Raw genomic sequence first — 21,669 nt, forward strand, 5'->3', positions numbered from 1 at the left:
GATATTTTGTTTCAATATTTTTATCTTAGCAATTTTAACAAGTCATAGTATATCTTTTTGGTAATCCTTATGAACCATTTTAATAGAGTATTATGGTCCAAAAAATTTTTGGTAACTGTCGGTTAATAAACTACAGGAGGACTGAATGGATATTTATAATTTATATAACATCATAAGATATAAAGTAACTGTATAAGTTCTTCATATTTCTCTCAATTGGGTTTCTCACATCAAGTTGCAACATAAAATTATTTTTATTTATACTTTGCAACTCCTCTGATCCTGTAGAGGCAGAAAACTGATTCTGGGTTTGTGTTTCAGTGGGATGTGTAAAAAATCAGTGTACTACCTGGAGATTTGGGGGCTTGTTATTCCAAATGGGTCTGTTAAACATTGGTGAATGCATTCTGCAGTTCAGTGTGAAGAATTTTATTCCCATTCTTTTTGCTATAAGGTGACTTGGAAACCTCTGAAGTTAAGTAGGAGGGACAAGAATGAGTCTAGGCATTTCTCCTTATATCCAAGAGGAGGCTCATCAACATTGCCTGCACTAAGTGGGCAGGATCATGCCGAGGATGACTTCCCAGGTAGTAAGCATGACTAAAGAGGACCTGATGGTCCTTACCTTCTTTCTACTACAGTTGTTTTTCTCTAATTATAAATACCATCCTTTCCTCAGAATCGGGAGCCTCAAAGTATGAACATATACTGGGTAGGTTCCCCAGTTCTCTCAACTTCTTGTAAAGTGAGTCCACCAAGGACCACCTATAATGTGTATTATTGAGACTCAAACATAGGTATATAGAGCATTAGCAAAGAACCACATAAATCATCTATACAATATATGAAATTCACTTCTTCATAGACACTTGTGACAAATGGTCATCTAGAGTCTTGGCCACCTGCAGGGATCATGATTTTACTTTTGCAAAGGTCTGGCCTTTCTTATTCCTCACTGCTGTAATTGTTATTTCTCTTTTTTAAGGTGATTCTAAATGTACCTTCCTCTAATTTCCAACTGGAACCTATTGCTATTCCCTGGAACCACATAGAAAGCCAACATCGCTTCCGCACCTCAGCTCTTCCTGTTTGAAAATGGCTAGCCCTCCCCTGATGTTGGCTCCCTCTGTGTGGTCATCTCTAGTTCTAAGAGTTTCTCCTGTGATTCAAACCAAATTCTTTCCGTATGTTGAACCAACCTTGCATCCTTGGGATGAATCCCACTTGATTGTGGTGTATTATCTTTTGGATATGTTTTTGTGTGCAATTTGCCATAATTATATTGAGAATTTTTGCAACTATGTTCATTAGAGATATTGGTCTGAAGTTTTCTTTTTTTGATGTGTGTTTGCCTGGTTTTGGAATCAGGGTAATATTGGCCTCATAGAATGAGTTTGGAAGTGCTCCCTCTTTTTCTATTTCCTGAAATAAATTGAAGAGTATTCATACTAGTTCTTCTTTAAAGGTCTTGTAGAACTTGGCTGTGTATCCATTCGGTCCTGGCTTTTCTTTGTTGGTAGACTTTTGATGGCATCTTCTATTTTGTCACTTGAAATTGATCTGTTTAAATTGTGTTTATCATTCTAATTCAATTTTGGCAAATTATATGACTCTAGAAATTTGTCTGCTTTCGATATTTTCTATTTTATTGAAGTACAAGTTTTCAAAATAATTTCTAATTATCTTCTGTATTTCCATAGTGTCGTGATATTTCCTTTTTTGTCACCTATGTTAGTAATTTGAGTTTTCTCTTTTCTTTTCTTTGTTAGCATGGCTAAAGGTCTGTCAATTTTATTTATTTTTTTTCAAAGAACCAACTTTTTTTCTGTCAATTTTTCAATTGTTTCAATTTCATTGATTTTAGCTCTGATTTTAATTTTTTCCTGTCTTGTACTGCTTTTGGTGTAGATTTGTTCTTTTTTTCCTAGGGCTTTGAGATGTAATATTAGGTCATTTATTTGTTGACTTTTTCTTCTTTGAAGGAATTAATTCCATGTAATGAACTTTCTTCTTAGAACTGCTTTCTTAGTGTCCCAGAGATTTCAATGTTGTATCTGTGTTCTCATTCACCTCTAAAAAATTTTAATCTCCTCCTTGATGTTTTCTGCAACCCATTGTTCATTCAGTAGCATATTATTTAATCTCCAGGTGTTGGAGTGGCTTTTATTTCTTATTTTATCATTGATTTCTAATTTTGTTCCATTGTGATCTGATAGAATGCAGGGTAGTATCTCTACTTTTTTATATTTCTAAGAGTTGCTTTGTGGCATAGAATATGGTCTATTTTAGAGAAGGACCCATGTGCTGCTGAGAAGAAAGTGTATTCTCTCGTTGAAGGATGAAATATTCCATATATGTCAGTTAAGTGTTAGTTATTAATTGTATTATTGAGTTCTATAGTTTTTTTTGTTCAGCTTTTGTTTAGAAGATCTATCTAGTGATAAAAAAGGTGTGTTAAAGTCACCCAAAATTATTGTGTTGTGGTCTATTTGACTCTTGAACTTGAGAAGAGTTTGTTTGATGGACGTAGATGCTCCATTGTTTGGGGCATATGTATTTGTAATTGTTCAGTCTTGTTGGTGTATGGTTCCCTTGAGCAGTATGTAGTGTTCTTCTTTATCCTTTTTGATTGACTTTAGATTAAAGTCTACTTTATTTGCTATGAGGATGGAAACCCCTGCTTGCTTCTGTAGTCCATGTGAGTGGTATGATTTTTCAAACTCTGAAAGAACAGAGGCAGTATGACTACTTTTTCACTCATTCTGGACACTCTACTTCTATAATGAGCCTAGGTGAGAATGAGTGTTTTGGCAACAAAGGCATAGTATTGATTGTTACTGAACTTAAATCCAACTAAAATTCTGATTTGTATTCTTTTACAAAACTTTCAATTCATCCTGTATTTAAGTTGTTTTAATTTTGACTTTAAGTGCAATGACTTCTTTTATTTTGATTATCCCTTGTTGGGTTTAATCTATCATTTTTTCGCCTATTAATGTAGTTTTGGAATTTGATAGTTATTCACCATAACTATATTTGATAGTTATTCACTTCTTGTTTCATATTATCTTTGCTCTTGAGAAACATACAATCTCTGTCCAAGTCACTGACAAAAATACGGTGGTCCCTTCTTATCTGCAGTTTTCCTTTTTGTTTCTTCAGTTACCTGTGGTCACCCGCAGTCTGAAAATATTAAATGGAAAATTTTGGGAGTAAATGATTCATAAGTTTTGAATAATTTTTATTATAGTATACTGCTATTGTTTTTCTTACTAGTTATTATGGTTACTATCTTACTGTGCCTAATTTATAAATTATACTTTATCATAGTTATGTATAGGAAAAAACAGTATATACAGGATTCAGTACTGTTTTTTCTAATTAGAGCATTATAATTAGATACAGCATTTAGATTCTTTTTGATAAAATTATACAAAAAGGAATTTGACTTCAATCCTTATTGCCCTCCTTTTCTCCTCTCCTCCCTCCCCTTTTTCTCCCTCCTCTACTCATCTTCTTCTTTGTCTTTCTTTCTTTATTTTTGATCTGTATTTTTTAATATAAACACACAGGTGCAATTCCTTTGATATATTTATATATGTATGTAACATGATTTTGTTAGATTCATTCTGTATTTCTTTTCCTTTCCCTTCCTTCCTTCCTCCCTCTTATCTCCTACTTCTACTCCACTGATCTTCCTTATATCTCTATCTATCTGATCCCCCACTGCCTTTTTCCCCTTATTTTTGTCTAGCTTCCGGATGGAATACATTCAACCCTTGATTTTCTGAGTGTGACTTATCTCACTTAGTACAATTTTCTCCATTTCTATCCATTTACTGGCAAATGCCATTATTTCATTCTTCTTGATGGCTGAGTAAAACTCCATAGTGTGTGTGTGTGTGTGTGTGTGTGTGTGTGTGTATCACATTTTCTTGATTTCCTCATCTACTGATGGGCATCTGGGCTCGTTTCATAATTTGGCTATTGTGAATTGTGCCACTATAAGCTTTCTAGTGCATGTATTGCTAAGATGTGCTGAGTACTGTCTTTTTTCAGATTTTTTTTTGGGAGCTTCTGTACTGATCTGGTCAAAGAAGAGCAAAGCAGCAAAAACTAGAGGGCCTTCTATCCTTTAACATTTGTTCATTAATTATAACTTTTTACCTATAATCACTAACTGAAACCATACGTATGAAATACCACATTAACCAATGTATGAGTTTTTGTTGTGAGAAACCAGAAATGCTCTGGGTGGAGGGGGTGGGAGGAATGTTGGGAAATTAACTGAAGGGGCATGAAGGAGCTTTCTGAGATAATGAAAATTTTCTGTATTTACATGACTTGTAGTTTATGTGTTCATGTGCCTTTGTGAGAACTGCGCAAACCTTGCATTTAAAGATCTGTGCATTTCATTTTAAGTAAATCATCTCAGTCATAAAAATGGTAAAGAAATTCATTTATTTCTCATTATCAGCTATTAAGATTTAAAGATCAGTTTTGTAAATTAAAATCTTGAGGTTCAGAATATTGAAATGACTTTGTTGGTATCTGACTGATGCAATCCAAAGTAAAATGCAGAACTCAACCACTATTTTGTATGAATTGCTTTTTCAATTCACCCTTTGAATAGCACTTCTTTAGTGTGTGGGATGGGAAATAATTTTCTTTCAAGTAGTCTTCTTGATATTTGAAAAAAAAGGGCAGATAATAGTGTTAGTTTATTTTAGATGTTTTTGGTTAGTTATTGGGTTTGTTCTATTTCTAAGCTCTTGGAATAATCTACCAAAATGCTGTATTCAGTGAGTGTTTATTTAGAATGAAGAAAATTAGGTGTCATATTATCTGTTATGTCTATTAAGTGTTCTTTATAAATCACTTTTCTAGAGGACCTCTCGTTTTAGAGGCAATATTGTGTGTCAGTCATGCTGTATCACAAGAGATTATGAGCTGTGATTACATGGTAGGATCACGTATTCATTAGTAAGGTGCTGACGACTATATTGGAAGCTAATTAAATGAGAAGAGTTGTTTTTCAGAGGTGAAGTCAAAGCATGCTCATGTCCTGCACTTCCCCTTTTAAAGTAATCCCTTACATTATATGGTACTTTTTATTCTTCATGCCCTCTTGTACATGTTATAAAATTCTATTTTTATAAGAAGCCAGAACATATTTTATTAGGTTCGACATTCTGAACAAAGATTTGACAAAAATCATGCTTTTTCTAATCAAAATCTTCACTTCATCCCAAACCTAGTTCTAAATTCTGTATCTTCAGTGAAGCTGTCCTCCACTTCCTCCCTGCATCTTTAGCTGATGTCTCCTAATGAAAACATCCCAAGCCATCTGTGTACTACCCATGCTATGCTATTACCATGCCATCTGCCTCGTACTTGGTCTTAATTTTATTTTTGTGGACATGTTTTAGATTTTCCAACCATATTGTAAATTCTTCTGCTTCTCTTATGTCTGCACACCCTGGATGTCCCTGTTACAGAGTCAGAGAAAAATTTGTTGCTTTATGAATACTTTCTGAACAAAGCTTGCCTTGTAATATAAACAAAAAGCTGCTAGTAATGTGTGGCTCAACATGTGTAATAAAAGCTGGTTGGGTTAGATAACTTGAGAATAATGTGAGCAAATTCATTACATGATTAGAAGCAAACAGCAGTTCCACATTCTTAGTGCAGTTTTAATTGGAATCTTGTCTTTCTGGGCTTTCTGAGTTCTAACATAAACTCTTTGGGACCTTGTTAATGAAGCAATATGGTATGGGCCAAAAAGAGTCATGTTCACATCAGTTGGCATGTATTTAAGACTCTGCCACTTTCTGGCTATGTAAAGTGGGATGGGGTGAGGGGGACCCTGTGAGGATTAGTTGAGGCAAAGGGATGCTTGTCCTGTGACCCAACAAAATACAGGGTATATGATATTCCCTCAACTAGGCAAGTTCCATTATTTCCCTTTATCTCAGTGGTATCTATTTAATTAATTTTTTTCCTTTTAATAAATTGATTTTTAAGAAGCACATAATTATATATTCTTTTTGCAAAAATTTAGAGAAGTATAAAAGAAAATAAGCAAGAACTCATCTTGATGAAAGATGGAATACTTTTAATGTAATGAAAGCCAATTTTTTATACAAGGCTTCTAAAAAAGTAATTCTCATTCTTAATAGTTCGTTTATTTATCCAGCTTTTTTTTCTTTCATTCCTTCATTTATTGAATGAACATTTATTCAATGCCTGCTATACATCAGGCATTACTCTGGATAGCAACAGAACAGTAAGCCAGGCAGGATCCCTGCCTTCATGGGGCGCCTCTCTCCTCCTGTTCCTTTTGTTGGGGGGAGAGAACACAATATACATATAATCAGATGTATCATAGGATGTGAGATGGTTATAATGCTGTGGCTGAAATGTCACTTGGTGCGTGGATTGACATTGATGGCAATGCTTCTTTATGAGGGTGGTTAGAAGAGGTCTAGCTGAGGAGGTGACATTGCATCATAAATCAAAAAGGAGCAATAGAGAAAGCCATGTAACCATCTGGGTGAGAGAATCCAGGCAGAGGAACAGTGAGCCTATTGAGGTTCAGCGTGTGGGGTAAAGCCCTGTGTGGAATAAATTATGTAGCTCTCTGAAATACTGTGATCACTTGAAGCTTGGAGGGCTAGTCATCTGATGGTCTTCTCAGGGCTTCAAATCTTGAAGCCAGGTTGGTACCATATTACCTGTTGCTCTGCTTATGCCAGTACCTTAATTAAGGCTTTGATTTCATGTGAATATTTTTGTTTTCTTGGCATACAGAATTGACCTTTTATAACCGAAACCTTCAGCCATGGAGAGGAAGCACTGCTCTAGAAAATGATTGAAACAGAAAACTACTCTCATTCTAGAGGGCGTAGGCATTTTCTCGCTGAGGTTTGTGAGTTACTGCTGGGCTAGGCTGGAACCAGGAAGACCTTCTGAGCCACGGTTTCCTGGCTTAGTGTCATTCTGTTTCAAGTGAATTATTATAAGAGCAGATGCATTTATGCAAATCCAGCTGTAAAAATATGTTTCAAGGAAAATAAGAATTGTTTTTGTATTATCCATTTTGGCTTCTAAATCATTATAAAACACTGAGCTGACTTTAGTCATAGAACAATTAAATTGTGTGAACAATTATTCAAAGAATACTTCTAATCAGATGTCTATTATCTCTTATAAATCCTGAAAATGTTATAGTAATGTCTATTTGAAATCTGAAAAACAAGAAAATTCAAATTATCATTTCTATTCTTATGTGTTCAGAAGAGAAAAGTGTTTCTAATGGGAAGAGATAATGCGTAAAGATGACTTCAAATAAACTACCATAGGTAAATTTCAGTCAAGATTCTGTTAAATCTCTTATGCTTCTATAAATCCATATAATTGCAAATGATTGTTGAACCCAGTAGTGATTCCCCACAGTAACTTCTGAATAAGGCAAATTTAAATGTTGGTCCATGCAGCAGCTTCAGTGTCGTATACATACCTCATTGCTTTTCACTTTTCTGAAATGGGTAATGGAAACTTGGATCACTGGAACAATCAAAGGAACAAAACAATATATTCTCAGATGATTCCATCACCATTCCCAGTGTGGATTTACTAAACCTGTCTCATTTTTGGCTTTTTCTTTTGAGGGAATTAGGATTAGTAAAAATATGTATCTAATTATATAATGAAAAAACATAAAAAGTCCATCTGCCTTTTCTCCTAAGCAATTCCTTCCTTCTTGCTTTTAACTCAACAGAAACAACTTCCAGGTTTTCAGATTATCTCAACTTGCTTTTTTTACATATATCCCAAATCTGGCTACTGGGTTAATATACAAAAATTATAGAAGAACTGAATTCCTAGGGATTAGATTGTTCAGAGAATTTCTGTTGTTAGGAGCCTTTTAACCGAAATATTTAAGTCAATATTAACTAATTATGGTTGAGAAGAGAAATAATATGACTTCTCTTTTGTAATGTTGGGGACTGATCACCTCTGATTTATCTCGACAGTCTAGACTTAGAAATTTTTTTTCTGTGGAAAAACAGATACCAGGAAGACTTGCATGCTTGTGATTCATGCAGTGTTTGACTTATGTTTTTCAAGCTGCAATAGTTCAGAATCACAGCACTTCTCATCACCTCCAAGCAAACCCAGAAAATACAGCATCCTTTCACTTAAGACTCCTGAGTTGGCCGTACATGGAAATGTCAGGAGAATTTTGTGGCAACCACGTGCCACAGGCATGCGAGGATGTGGTACCACTGGAATGAACCCTCCCATTTCACTGACAACATATGTTATATATTAATATGGTTCCGGCCTCTGGATTTTAATTTCTTGGTGATGGGTTCTATATTTGGGTAAAGAATTGTCTGGTCTAACTGTCTTTATTATAATCATTTGGATTAAATGATTATTTTCCATGCAAATCTAAATAAGACTGAGACACTGTGGGTGCCAAGGATTTCTGTGTGTTTCAGGGTTAAGAATAACAAGGGAGCCTGTTCTCTGTCAGTGGTGAGAAATCATCTTTGGAGGCAAACACTCATATATACTCGGATCAAGACTTGAATGAATGTACTGGTTGGACTTCAAACCCAAACCCAAACTATTGCCAGTAACCAGAGGTGCATCCTTGCAATCCACGTGGCAAACAGTGTGGGAGATTTGGAAATACTCACTTGCTGTGATTGGGAACCACAGAAAAGGAGACTCTCAGGCTATTCTGATAGAAAATAGTGAACTGTCTCAACTTTGTCCAATTTGGAAATTTCCTTTATGTATTTTTTTTCCTCTTCTTTTTTGACTTTTGAAAGTAGCAACATAATACTGGTCCCAGACCTTCAAGGAGAAAACCTAAATTAATTTCTTCCTATCATACGCCACTTAAGAGAAAAACACTACTTTTTTGTGTATTCAAAAGTACAATTGGTGCACTGACCTCTTACTTGTACTGATTTCACATATAGATAAGACAGTGTGTTTTAAAAAGCATATCATCTTTACACAATGTACAAATAATAGTAGTTATGAGTGGTAATAGTGGTTTGGATTATTCAGATTCTCTTGTCATCTTTTAAACATCTTTTTTTAATTATTTGTCCTTTGATCATTTAAGCATCCCTGGAGTTTGTATTCTTCCTTTAGAGCTGAGAGTTTTATCTCATCACCCCTCATTTCCATTTGCCTTTCTCTTGGTTTACACCCCTTGACACTTAGGGAAGGGAAAATTCTTTTGCCAGATTCTTAGGCTTTGGCTTCAGGCAGAGTTCCATGAACACCCACGAAGCAAAGACCACTGTTTGGAAAGAAAAGTAGACAACCATTCTTTTGAATTCTTGTTGCTTGTTGTAGGAACTTAGAAGTGAGGTACAACAGCCAGGCTGGAGAGCATAAATCGTGGGAGTGACAGGAGGAACCTTTGACCCAGCTGTTTGTGGTCAGCATAGGCAGTAGGGGCATAGTGCAAATCATGCAGTTTTATTGATGGACAAATGAATAAATCGCCAAACTCAGGAGGAAACACAGAAAACAGTGATCTTCAGTGGAGGCCATCATGTTTGTCACTAACTCATTTCTGTAAATACCTCCAACTAGTTTTTTTGTGGATTTCAAATGGTCTTTTTTTCAAATTAGATGAAGGGATGGGGATTGTATTGGAGAGTACAGACTCTTTCCCCAGATGAGATGTTCTTTTTTCTTAAAATGTACTCACAAGCTTTTTGTAAATATTACAAGAGAGATAAAAATTTCTTGACCTCAGTGTAGAATCAGAATGTCACAATTGAGCATTTAAATAGTTTTTATGCAATCCTGTGATCAGTTGGGTCCATTCTGCCTACCAAGTAGTGTTGCCAGTCACTGGAGTTTTAAAAAATAGAGTTTATTCATGAGGTAGACAAATGAGAGGAAGCTCCCAGACTCAAACCTGCCTCCCCAAGGATAGGTTTAGGGAAGGGTATGGGACAAAGAAACAGGGTGGTCTGAGGCCTGGGGAGAAGTGAAATGTGAGGTACTTGGTAGGCTGTGCATGTGAACTAACTTCCCAACTTTTCATATGAGGCCTGTTTAGAAAATGCTAGTTTTGGCATGATCTATGCATAGGGTTTTTGCTCTCTGAGGTCACCTGTCCAATATTTGTGGAGATCCAAGGGGTTGGTGGCTTCGGTTTGAGCTGGATAAGGCTATATCTCCAAATCCCTAAAAGAATGATGAAAACCAATTCTTACCAGGTAACCATATATCAGAAGCATTATCTGTAGTAATGCCAGCAGGGGTTCATTACTTTTTTGTTTAGTAAAGTGGCTTCTATGACAAGTGAAAATAGAGGGCTTGTTCAGGTTTTTTTTTTTTTCTTAGTTTTGAAAAGAAGAATATGCTCTTTGTTCATTTTGGTTTTTCATATTTCGTTCATGTCGGGTGGGGTGGGGATTTGGTCTACCTGTGTTGCCCAGGCTGGCCTCAAACTCCTGGGCGCTTCAGGATTCTCTGGCCTCAGCCTCTCAAGTTGCTGGAACTATAGGCACTTTCTGCTGCCCCTCCTTCTCTTGGGTTTTTCAACTTTTAGGAGGCAGAATGTCTTAAGGCTCTTACAAGAGAAAAGAAATGTATTTATTTTCTGCTGGGAACTTGGTTGTAGTCTTTGTATCCCTGTTTGAAACTGACTGTGTCATAGACATTAACAATCAACAATTTTTGTTTTTTTTTTGTCATTGTGAAAGGGCCTATTGGTGTGACAGTTGGTAGGACTTCCTGTGTTACAGAAGAGCCTGGATATTAGGGGTACCAACAATTTACCTTCAGTGAATCACGTGAAAGCATTTTCTGAGAAAAGTAAACTTGATCTTCAAAAATCGTGCCATTTTGAAGTGCACCTGCAATCACTGAACTCCATCCGTGTAGTCAGAGCCAGAGCAGAGCCCGTGCTCCTTTCCTATGTGTCATAATGCCCTGTCAGGTTCTTGGCCTGGTTGTGACCAAGTGAGCATCACTGCTGCATAGCTCCAGGTATTACATGTGTTGACTGTGGCCTTTTCTGGTGCCAGGGAACAACGTCATGAGGACCATCCATGGGGTGGGAGAGATGATGACCCAGATGGTGCTCAGCAGAGGCTCCATCTTTCCCGTGAGTGTGCCTGATGTGCAGCCCAGCATCCACCCCACTAAGCAGGTGAGCCCCACGGAGCATGAGGACGTGACGGTGATGGACACCAAGCTGAAGATCATCGAGATTTTACAGGTGCGTCCCATGACAGACACATTTTGCTTATATTTCACTAAGCTTTTTGTTCCCAGTCGCTATGTGAGTATTCTGAAATGCTGTTTATCTAATTTTATTTTTTAAAGTTATGAACAAGCCTGGTAAGACATCTTACACAGATGCTATTTAACATATTAATTCTATTTATTTATTCTATTAAATATACTAATGATAATATCCAGCAATTACGGAGTGCTTTGAGCTGGCTAAAACTGCTTTCATGTGTGTATGTGTATATCTATCTATCTATCTATATATATATATATATATATATATATATATATATATATATATAAAATATATATATTTTTTCATTTGATATTGATCCTGATTGAATTTTTCCTCATTTAGGAAGTATTTATGCAAGGTAGAGTTAATGATTGAATTCCAATTATTTTCCTGTTTTTAATTGAATCAAGCATATGATTCCAAATATCCAGACTTATTGTTGTTGCAAGAAACTCAAATAAAAATTGTTATCATTGGTTCTAGTGATTTATATAAATAACCATCTCTCTCTGTGCTTTTGTTTTTAGGGGACAGGGAATAATTATTTCCTGAAAAGTTAACCTACTCTAATACCTTAACTTTATGAATTTAAACAACATAAACTCTTATTACACATGCATTATTTTAGTGAATAAATTTCCATTAGAGTAGCTTATAAATTCTTAGCACTTTTCTTTTTTGTTAAGTTTGGAAAGCAGTTTTATGATACCTTAATTATAGCATTTATTCCAGATTTGGAGACTGGAAGCTGGAGTTTTCAAGAATCTCTTACGATTCTGGATATAGTTTACTAAGTCTTTCATCATAATTTAACATAGACTGAGCTACCAGAAGTGGGTCAGTAGTCCTGGAAGGGTCTGTACATTTTTCATTCAAAGTAATTAGATTTATAATCATAAAAGGCTTCACAGTTCCTCCAGGAATTCCAAAGGCTGAATCCTGAGACACATTGGCAGGCCTCCCAACCCTGTGTTCATGACCCTGAAAAATCACTTAGAGTTTTCCTATTCTTAAGCTGAGAAAGGCAGTCATCACCTGACCCAGGGACCTAATGAGCCCCCAGCTTAACATCATCCTGCTCATGGGACGACCTCTAAAACATGTGACCTCCTTTTAGCCCACAGTTGGAGAAAAGGAGCATTAGAAAAAAATTCTTAACAGGTAAAAAAGGATGAAATGAGATTCTGAGGCACAGCAGTCAGGGGCTGATTCATTTTTGCTGCCTCTTTGGGCACTTTATGAATTCTCCTTGACCCTCTGTTCAGTCTGATTGCTGGTCCCTGGGTCGGGGTCAGTTTCACTGATCCTGTTCTTGAGCATGTTTCTTTCTTGAAACTTCTGTTGAAGAATTTCTTTGTAGCCACACTCCTTGGCAGATCTTCTGCTTTCTACTAGCTCTTCTTCTCTCTCAGGATTCTTATTTTTCCCATTTTTAGTGTATCCTTCTTTTTCAGTCTGTTTATTTCTCTCTCAGTTCATTCTTTCTCTCACCTTTTCTATATGGTCTTTCTCTGCCTTTGTTTTTATTTGTTCCTTTCGTCCATGAACCTTCTATTTGTTTTTCATAATTTGATGTAGTAGAGAATTCAGTGTTTTATTTTGGTTATATTTAGGATTACTAATCTTCAATTAAAAGAGAAAGGATATTTCACATTTAATTAATTTGTTTCTTACTTTTTTTTATATAAGCTTTAAAAAAAACCCCTCAGATTCCTTGTTCACCTGCAGCCCACCTTCTCTTCCTACTCTCTTGCTCCAGGTTATCAAATCTGAGAGCTCTTTCTTATTCCCCTTTCCCATGATCTGTCTTCTGCTTTGAAAATGCCCTTATTAACTAAAATCACTTCACCCACTGTGTGAGCACTCACTGCATATTAATAAAAGAGTCTCTTCCGAGGTAGACTTATGTCCTTGGTACCATTTTTGTATCCCTGGCCACTTCCTCGGTACCTGGCTTAACAAATGTTTGGTGAATTAAATGAGTGTGACTTACAAAGAGTGTTTCCTGCCTGGAAGGAGCATAAACATCTGGGGGTGGGGAGGGAAAGATGAGAAGGAAGAGGTGAAGGAGGAAGGAAGGGAGGGAGGAGGAGGAAAAAAAATAAGAGGAGAAGGAGGAAGGGTGGGTGAGTGGAGGGTGGAAGGTAGATTGATTTCGATTTGGATTGGGGAACCAGTGAAAACATGATGTAAAAAGGGTTTAAAGTGAACCTTGGAGGCAATCTCATAAACTGCTTATTAGGAGGTAGAAAAGAAGACTATGGAGGGCGACATGGACATTAAACAAATGAGGAGCATTTAAGAGCTCAGGGAACAGAGTCTGAGGGAGAATGAGAGGAGGGGGCTGGATGTGGTGGAGGGAGGTGTGGTGTGGTGCAAGGGTGGCACAGAGAGAGTGATAAGCTTCAGTGACACCAGGAAATGCCAGCTTTCCTAAAACTTGGGTGACTGCATTGCTTACTGTCCAAATGAGACTCTTGAGAATCTAGGGGGCACTGTTAACTATGCTGAAACACAGAAAGTAAAGGGCCTACCTCAGGCAGACTGGGATGGAAGGCAACCATGAAAACCACTCCTCTAATCTGTTGCATCCTGATTTATCCTTCTCGGATCTCCATAGCATCCCTGCCACATGGTTCAGCACTCAGTCATTTCCTATTCATGTAAACAGTGCTATAATTTGTTTTCCCAACTTGGTTACCAGCTTCTGGTTATCCGTGGGCTTCAAGTGATTGAATTCTCCATGACATGACTGAAGCCTTAGTTCTTAGTTTTTGTTAATGGGAACAATAACTCTAGCAAAGTCAGCCTACGGAAACACAAATACCAATGGAAAACCCACAGCACATAGGTACCATGATTTCAGTTGTCCCTTTATGGCCCCAACTCCAGGGCTCATTGTAGAATCAGCTCTACTGTAGCTGAAAGCCCAGCCTTTCTGTGCAAGAATGAAGGCCATAGCTCAAGCATTCTCCTCTGAGCCAATGAAAATGCTGCAAAGTGCTCTGTGGAATTACAACATTACTTCTTCATCCAGACCCACAAGATACCTACCTGGACTATTCAGAGACCAATTGTAGGGTGTCAGTCTTCCTTGTTTCCAAAAATTGCTGTGGGATTTGACTAACACTGGCTTATAGAAATGTATCTTTTCCCTTAGTCTTAACATTGATAAACATGTGGATGACGGAATGTTAAGTTCACCAAGTTTCTGAATAGTTCACTTGAAAGGTTGGTGGCTGTGTTGCTCTTGGTGCCATGTAATGAATTGCTTTTTTCAACACTGTGCTAATTAATTGAAAATGCTGTTTTGCATGTTTCTTGTAGTTTATCCTGAGTGTCAGACTAGATTATAGGATCTCATATATGTTGTCGATATATAAAAAGGAGTTCGGGGAGAACAATGACAATGCTGAGACATCTGCCAATGGCTCTCCAGATACCTTACTACCCTCAGGTAGGTTTTCTGTGACAGTATTTATTGTTTTCATAAGAACTTAAAGGCAACTTTCATATTTTAAAACATCATGGTATTTCTATTAAAGGAAATGTAGACATGGTCTCCACTAATAACATGAAAGGATCAAGACAGAACATTAAATAACTTGCCTAAATGGTGGGGAGCATATTTGGTGTTAATTGACACTAAATCCCATGAATGCTTGTCCTTTGTAACTCTTACAACTCCATGAGGGAGAGGTATTATTTCTTGTGCCATGGTACTGATCTGCAAACCCAGGGTAGAGGGGGTAAATTACTTGCTAAAGGTCCTGAAAGTTGTGGAAGAAGGACCCCCAGCCCTTACCCCCACCATGTCTCTTCAGTGCTAACCTGTATCTTAAGCATTGTGTTTTTTTGATGAAAATCTAAGAGACATTTTTCTGCCTGGATCAGGAGCAGAGTGTAACAGGGCTTTCAGAAGAAAAGGTGTTTTGTGAGGAAGCCATCACCTGACTCAACAATAAAGATTGGCATTCCTCAAAGTTCTGAGAGTGTTTGTTAGTTTGACTTTGTGTGGTTTTAACTTTGCACAGTTATAAACTGGAGTTATATTTCAGTTTTCACATTTTTAAAAAGTGAAAGAATGAAGCCACTCTGTTTCTGAGAGTTGGCGCATAACAATGAAACACCAAAATGGTTTAAAAAAGTTTGTGACTATACAAAGGACTTAATGATACCTAAGAAATTAAATTAGCATTTTCCCACATAGGTCAGGCTGGTCATGGCAGGCTAGAAGCTACGTCTTATGAAGTAGTTAGCTAGTGAACAGAATTCTTTTTCTGAGGATAGGATTTGCACACAGATATGAAACTTTCTTCAAACTATAACCACTGTGACAACGTTAGGGACTTCCTCCTCTTTGTCTGTCAATCAGCTTGACAGAAATGATGCAGCGATTGCAAGTGTGCAGATAAAATGGATACTAGGCCGATGTCCTGCTGTCTGTGTCTGACATCAGCAGATTCCCAAGGCAGCAAGGCCCTGCGGTTGGAGATGGGCTTGCCTGGGAGAAGTCACTTCTGGCACCTTTGCAGCACCGCTCTTTTTCGGCTTCTCAGAAGTGTAGAACCCCAAAGGGCTGTTTCCAGGAACGTGAAGGCAGAACCAGAAAGTCCTGCTGGCGGTTGCATTGACAGAAGCATAACAATTATTGGCTCCCAGAAGCCAGGCTTCGGGAAACATGAGCTCTAAGTGTCAGTAAAGCACCAGAGGGAAGGTCTAGGGGCACCCAGAAAACCTTTTGTCTCTGATTGGCCTGACTGCTTTCCTCATGTGAATCTGTAAGCGATGCCTTACAGATTGGAATGGAAACTTAGTATGGAAGAACTGCTTTTCCATATGTTACTCTCTTTTCTTTTTATGCTTTGGAGGTGAGTAAATGAACTGTGTAGTTATCACTTAAACATGTTACCTTAATAAAAGTGTCTTCAAAATGTTAGTCGTGGGGAACACTAGGAACTCCTTACTAGGAACCATGATTGGTTTGCCAAGAGAAAAAACACCCCGTCCACAAGAAAAAAGATGGAATTTTAGAAGTTAGTAAGCTTAGGTAAAAACATCATGTTGTTTGGAAATGTACAATAATAAGACTCATATGTACATTTTGAGTCTTTGAAAGATTATCCTTCCATGTCATTACCTATTTAAATTATATGTATGTATATATGTATGTTCATATGTATTTGTATATTCATATGTGTAGGTATATGTGAACTCTGTGTGTGTGTGTGTATGATAATGATCATATAGATAAGAGGCACCTTTGTAAATGGTGTTTTCTGATCTTCAAATGTATTTTTGACTAGCCAGGCACAGTGACACACACCTATAATCTCAGCTACTTAGGAGCCTGAGGCAGGAAGATTGCAAGTTTGAGACCAGCCTTGGCAACTTGATGAGACTTTATCTGAAGGGAAAAAAAAGGGCTGGGGATGTAGGTCAATGGTGGAGTGCCCCTGGTTCAATCTGTAGTACCGCATAACAAACAAATATACATATCTTTGACTACAGTAACACATTAGTTTAAAACATAGCTTGCATTAACAAAAATGGAAACTTAGTATGCATGAGGCCCTGGATTCAATACCCAACACTAAAATAAATAAGTAAATGGAAACTTCAGTTAAAACATTAATGTCTCCGCAAGGCTATATTTTAATTTTTAAACTATTAGTTGATCTTTGGTGGCCTAAATAAAGGAAGGCAAAAATAAGTTCAGGTAAATTAGTATTACTATGAATATGGTGGCTCCTGATTGGGATAAGATAAAGATTTTACCATCTATCTTTGCAGCTATTGTTCCTGATATAGATGAAATTGCAGCTCAGGCAGAAACTATGTTTGCTGGAAGGTATAGTAACACTCAAGTGTCTTTATTTTACTTGTGAGTAAGATTTTACCTGGAATTTTATCAATAACATTTTGTTGTTCACCTCCCTATACGTATTTATTTTTAGATCTTCTGTTGTTGTTAACATAAATTTCTGCCAGAAATGAAGCAGCTAATATACTCTAGAGGAGAAAGCATAGTTCTCCTTTAAGTCAAGTAAAAAAAAAAAAAAAGAAAAGAAAAGAAAAAAGAGATGAGATCAGTGTATTGAACTTTTCCCTGAAGTCTTTGCTTTTCTTTCCTTAAATAATGACAGCACAAGAATGCCCTTTAGCTCCCCTGATGTAAATATCACTGCGTGTTGTAAAACATTATTTCCCTGAATCTCACGCATTCCAGGCAAGAAAGTAACTTCTTTTAATGTTATCATTAACTTGATATGTTAACAATAAAACTATTTTCTGCTAATTGGAAATATCCATAATTAAAGAAAACAGTATGCGTTTGGCCTGACTACCCTCCTTTGTTTTGGGCACTCTTCCCTTTATTGTTTTGAAGAGTTTCTTTTTTCAGAAATGAAATTAATAGCAACCAAAACAAAAAGTAAAAGAAGCTAAAATTATTGAGATTCTAACATTCATTTTTATTACAGAGTTGACATAAGAACCTAAAAAAAAAAGAGTCTTCACTAAGCTTTTTGTTGCTTTTGTTGTTGTTAGAAACAAAAACAAAAATTAAGGGGAGAGAGATTTTTATCTCTAGTGAACATTTGATTTAGATTTGTTTTCATGTCACAGTTATCAGCTTTTGCTTGTTTTTCTATTGAAATGTTTTCTTATTCATAATTCTTGGGAAGAAAGACTTAACCAGTGTGTGATTTCACCTTAAAAATCCAGTCATGTGATGCTCATGGTGTTTTGGTCAAAGACAGCCACATACACAGTAGTGGTTTTATAAAATTGTAATGGAGCTGGAAGATTCCTGTGGCCCAGTCACACTGCAGCCATCGTGTTGGTGGAGGATAGTGCAGTGCTCATGTGTTTGTGGTGATGCTGTCTAGAACCTCCTGTGCTGCTAGTTGTATTGAAATATGCGACATATGATTTTGTACCTGACATGTAAATACCTGATAATGATAGTAAATGCTATGTTGCTGGTTTATACATTTGCTATATGATACTTTTTATTATGATTTTAGAATGTATTCCTATTCACTAAAAATGGTTTCTATATGCTCTGTTATACCACCAGCACCCTCATTATCTTGTCTCTTGTTTGTATCATTTTTTTCTCTTGTGCTTAATTTAATCTTCTTTTGGGGGAGGAGTACCAGTGATTAAACTCGACCACTGAGCCACATCTCCAGCCCTATTTTGTATTTTTTTAGAGACAAGGTCTCACTGAGTTGCTTAGCGCCTCGGCTAAATTGCTGAGGCTGACTTGGAACTCATGATCCTCCTGCCTCAGCCTCCCAAGCTGCTGGGATTACAGACATATACCACTGTACCTGGTTTAATTTAATCTTGTGTGTTTTTTGTTTATCATGGCTGTAAAAGCAATAGAACCCCCCCCCCCCACACACACACACACACTTCATATTATAGGTGCATAGTAGGCACAAGTATACTCTATAATGTTCACATGGTGATGGAATCACCTAATGATACATTTCTCAGAGTGTAGCCCCATTATTAAACAGCACATGACTGTAGATCGGCCTTTTACTCCACTAGAGTCTTATTCAGAGCCCCATTATACCAAACACAGAGCTGCTCTTGTGATGGTCTTGTACATGTGGCCTTCCCTTCTCTAGCCCCTCCCCACCTGTCATGTAGGGATCTCTTAGGCTCTGGGGAAAAATCAATCATTGGTAGATATTCTCCATAAATACTCTGAATGTGTTCAGATGCCTGTCTTTCCTCTATGCCTAGGTGGCCAGCTCATCCTGGTTTTGCCTAGGAACCTCCTCAGTCTTGGACAAACTAGGATGGCTAGTAACCCCTACTTTTAAGGACAAATACAGGGTTTTCTTTGTAATTGTTTTCTCATCAATTATATGAGGGGATCTTCCCATTCGCTTCCTAATTTGGGAAAACAAGTCATTTAACTCTGAAAACATAGATACAAGTTTAATCACTTTAATATAAGATGTTATGTAAATATGTTATTTTAATATTGTTTTTGTTTTTATAGAAAGGAAAAAAATCCAGTGCAACTTGACGATGAAGGAGGCAGGACATTTTTACGGGTCCTCATTCATCTGATCATGCACGACTATGCTCCTTTGCTGTCAGGAGCCCTGCAGCTACTCTTCAAGCACTTCAGCCAGAGAGCGGAAGTTTTACAGGCATTTAAACAGGTGAGCTTGTTGACAGAAATGTATCTCCGTGGTAGGGCAATTGCCAGGTATATACCATACGTTGAGTTCCTGAATTCAATCCTGGCACCTTAAAACAAAAAGGAATAAAAGAAATAAACAGGTAAGATTGAGGGGTCCACAGCTGAAACTTTGAAAATGTCACCCACCCTGATTTCATGGTTGTAGAATTAACGAGACTGCGTGGCTTTTGCTGGAGATGCTTTATATTTTTAAAGATACAGATGGTCTTGTCTACGTCAAGAGTTCCTCACAAGAGATTTTCAGATAATGTCTTTAATATGAGTGACAGGCACTAAGGTTTAAGAAGGCACTGGAAGATAATACGTTAGGAATTTTGTTACCTTTGTTATTATTTTGACCCCAAATTTTACTGATATATTGGGAAGGACAAGTAGTAGCTCTGAAATAAATACTGTGACTCTGAAAAAAAAAAGAAAAGGAATTGTTATGGAATTAATCTTTCTCTTTGATCTTTGAATAAGACATCAGTTTTGAGATTATTAGTCATACCTAAAGGTTTATGTATATGTCACTAATATTTATTTTATTTAATAAGGCATTGATCTTTATTAGGAAGTTTTCTCAGAATGTGCTAAAGAATATGAAATTGACTAAAAGGTAGTCATATAGAATTATATGTATGTAAATACATATAATTTTGCATATATGTGTATGTCATAATCCTTAGAAATTATAATAAAATAAAAAATTAGATTATTAAGCTTAGATTAGATCTCTATATTTTTTCTGCCACTTTTTAAAAATGTTTCTACCTATTTTTAAATAGTCTCAGAAAAATTGATCTCAACAGTGAAATTATGTTAATTCTTTTTATGTTAAATTACTTTTCACCAACTTTGCAAAGTTTAGCTAAGGCACATTTTTGTAAAAAATAAAATAAAATTTTTTATAACATGTCAATATATTGGTTATATCCAGGTAAGTTTTCATGGTCAATATACATCTAAAATATTCACAAATGTTCTAGAAATATCAAACTCTACATAAGATATATTTTAAGACTCAGAGTTTAGGCATAAAAGATATAGGAATAAAGAGAGTTGTAAAAATGTTCTAAAGTTTAACATTCTGATGTTTTCAGGTGCAACTGCTGGTATCCAATCAAGATGTAGATAACTACAAGCAAATCAAGGCAGATCTGGACCAACTTCGACTGACTGTAGAAAAATCTGAGTTATGGGTGGAGAAGAGCGGCAGCTATGAGAATGGAGAGATAGGTGAAAGTCAAGTCAAAGGTGGCGAAGAACCAAATGAGGTTGGTTTCCAAGTTCTACTTTGAACTAATCCAAGCAGTATCTTTTAAGTCAGATATGTATGTAGCCACATGCTTTATAATCAAAATTGTTTGTAAGACAACTTTTGTCTGAGCTTCAGAATATAAAATTTCCCCTATGTCAACGAACTCCACACACCTGCCCTTTGATTCTTGTCAATTGCTACTACCTATGACCTCATCTGTGTAATTTTTTACTCTGTCTCATTTTCACTATATCATATAATTCAAGAATCATGACCATAACAGGCCTATGGAGAGGGGAATTTTTGTTGTCACTATTCAAAGTGCCTGCTTTTCACCAACCTACAAATCATTTCTTTCATTCTGTCCTTATATAATATATAAAAATATCTAAATAGAAGGACGATATGCTTTATTGTCAACACAAAAATACCAAGAATTTATGCTTGAGCTAAAGAGTGAACTAAGGTGTTGATCTTGAGTCTTCTGTTTTAGTCTTTAGTGGGTTTAATGAGTTGTTCTTTTCCCATTTTACTAATACATAGGACAATATATTCTTTTTGCACAGTGTTAGTGGTAATGCTTAAATAACAGCAGACCATCACAATTGATAATCCATAAAGTTTCTTAAGTGCCTGTCAAATGTTTTATTTCGTTGCTTTTTAATCTGCAGGAATATAAGCTATTTAGATAGGCTTAACTGCCTCAGGTTTGCTGTTGTTTGAGAACTCAAGTCATTTTGGGGTGAAGAATGATAATAGAACAGGTGATAATTCAAATAATCAAAATGCTGACTAGTTTCAAAGGGGGGTTGGATTGATAGGCTACTACTTCTTACTTGTCTCAGGTAATTGTCGCTTATCAATAAGAAATTTTTTTACTTCATCTTTCAGAAACTTTTCTTG

General features: G+C 36.5%; 1 protein-coding gene across 2 annotated transcripts in view; it reads left to right on the plus strand.

The window, feature by feature from the left end:
- The window catches only part of Itpr2 (inositol 1,4,5-trisphosphate receptor type 2), a 481,279-nt gene that overhangs the window by 172,171 nt on the left and 287,439 nt on the right, over window positions 1-21,669 (plus strand). For both annotated transcript variants that reach the window (XM_027934069.2, XM_071610047.1), the window contains 5 exons: window positions 11,073-11,266; window positions 14,624-14,753; window positions 17,090-17,147; window positions 19,320-19,485; window positions 20,609-20,782. In XM_027934069.2, coding sequence (XP_027789870.1) covers window positions 11,073-11,266; window positions 14,624-14,753; window positions 17,090-17,147; window positions 19,320-19,485; window positions 20,609-20,782 — 722 coding nt within the window. The remainder of the gene's footprint in view (window positions 1-11,072; window positions 11,267-14,623; window positions 14,754-17,089; window positions 17,148-19,319; window positions 19,486-20,608; window positions 20,783-21,669) is intronic.

This window comes from Marmota flaviventris, chromosome 3 (assembly GCF_047511675.1).
Source record: "Marmota flaviventris isolate mMarFla1 chromosome 3, mMarFla1.hap1, whole genome shotgun sequence".
In the NCBI taxonomy this organism is placed as follows: domain Eukaryota; kingdom Metazoa; phylum Chordata; class Mammalia; order Rodentia; family Sciuridae; genus Marmota; species Marmota flaviventris.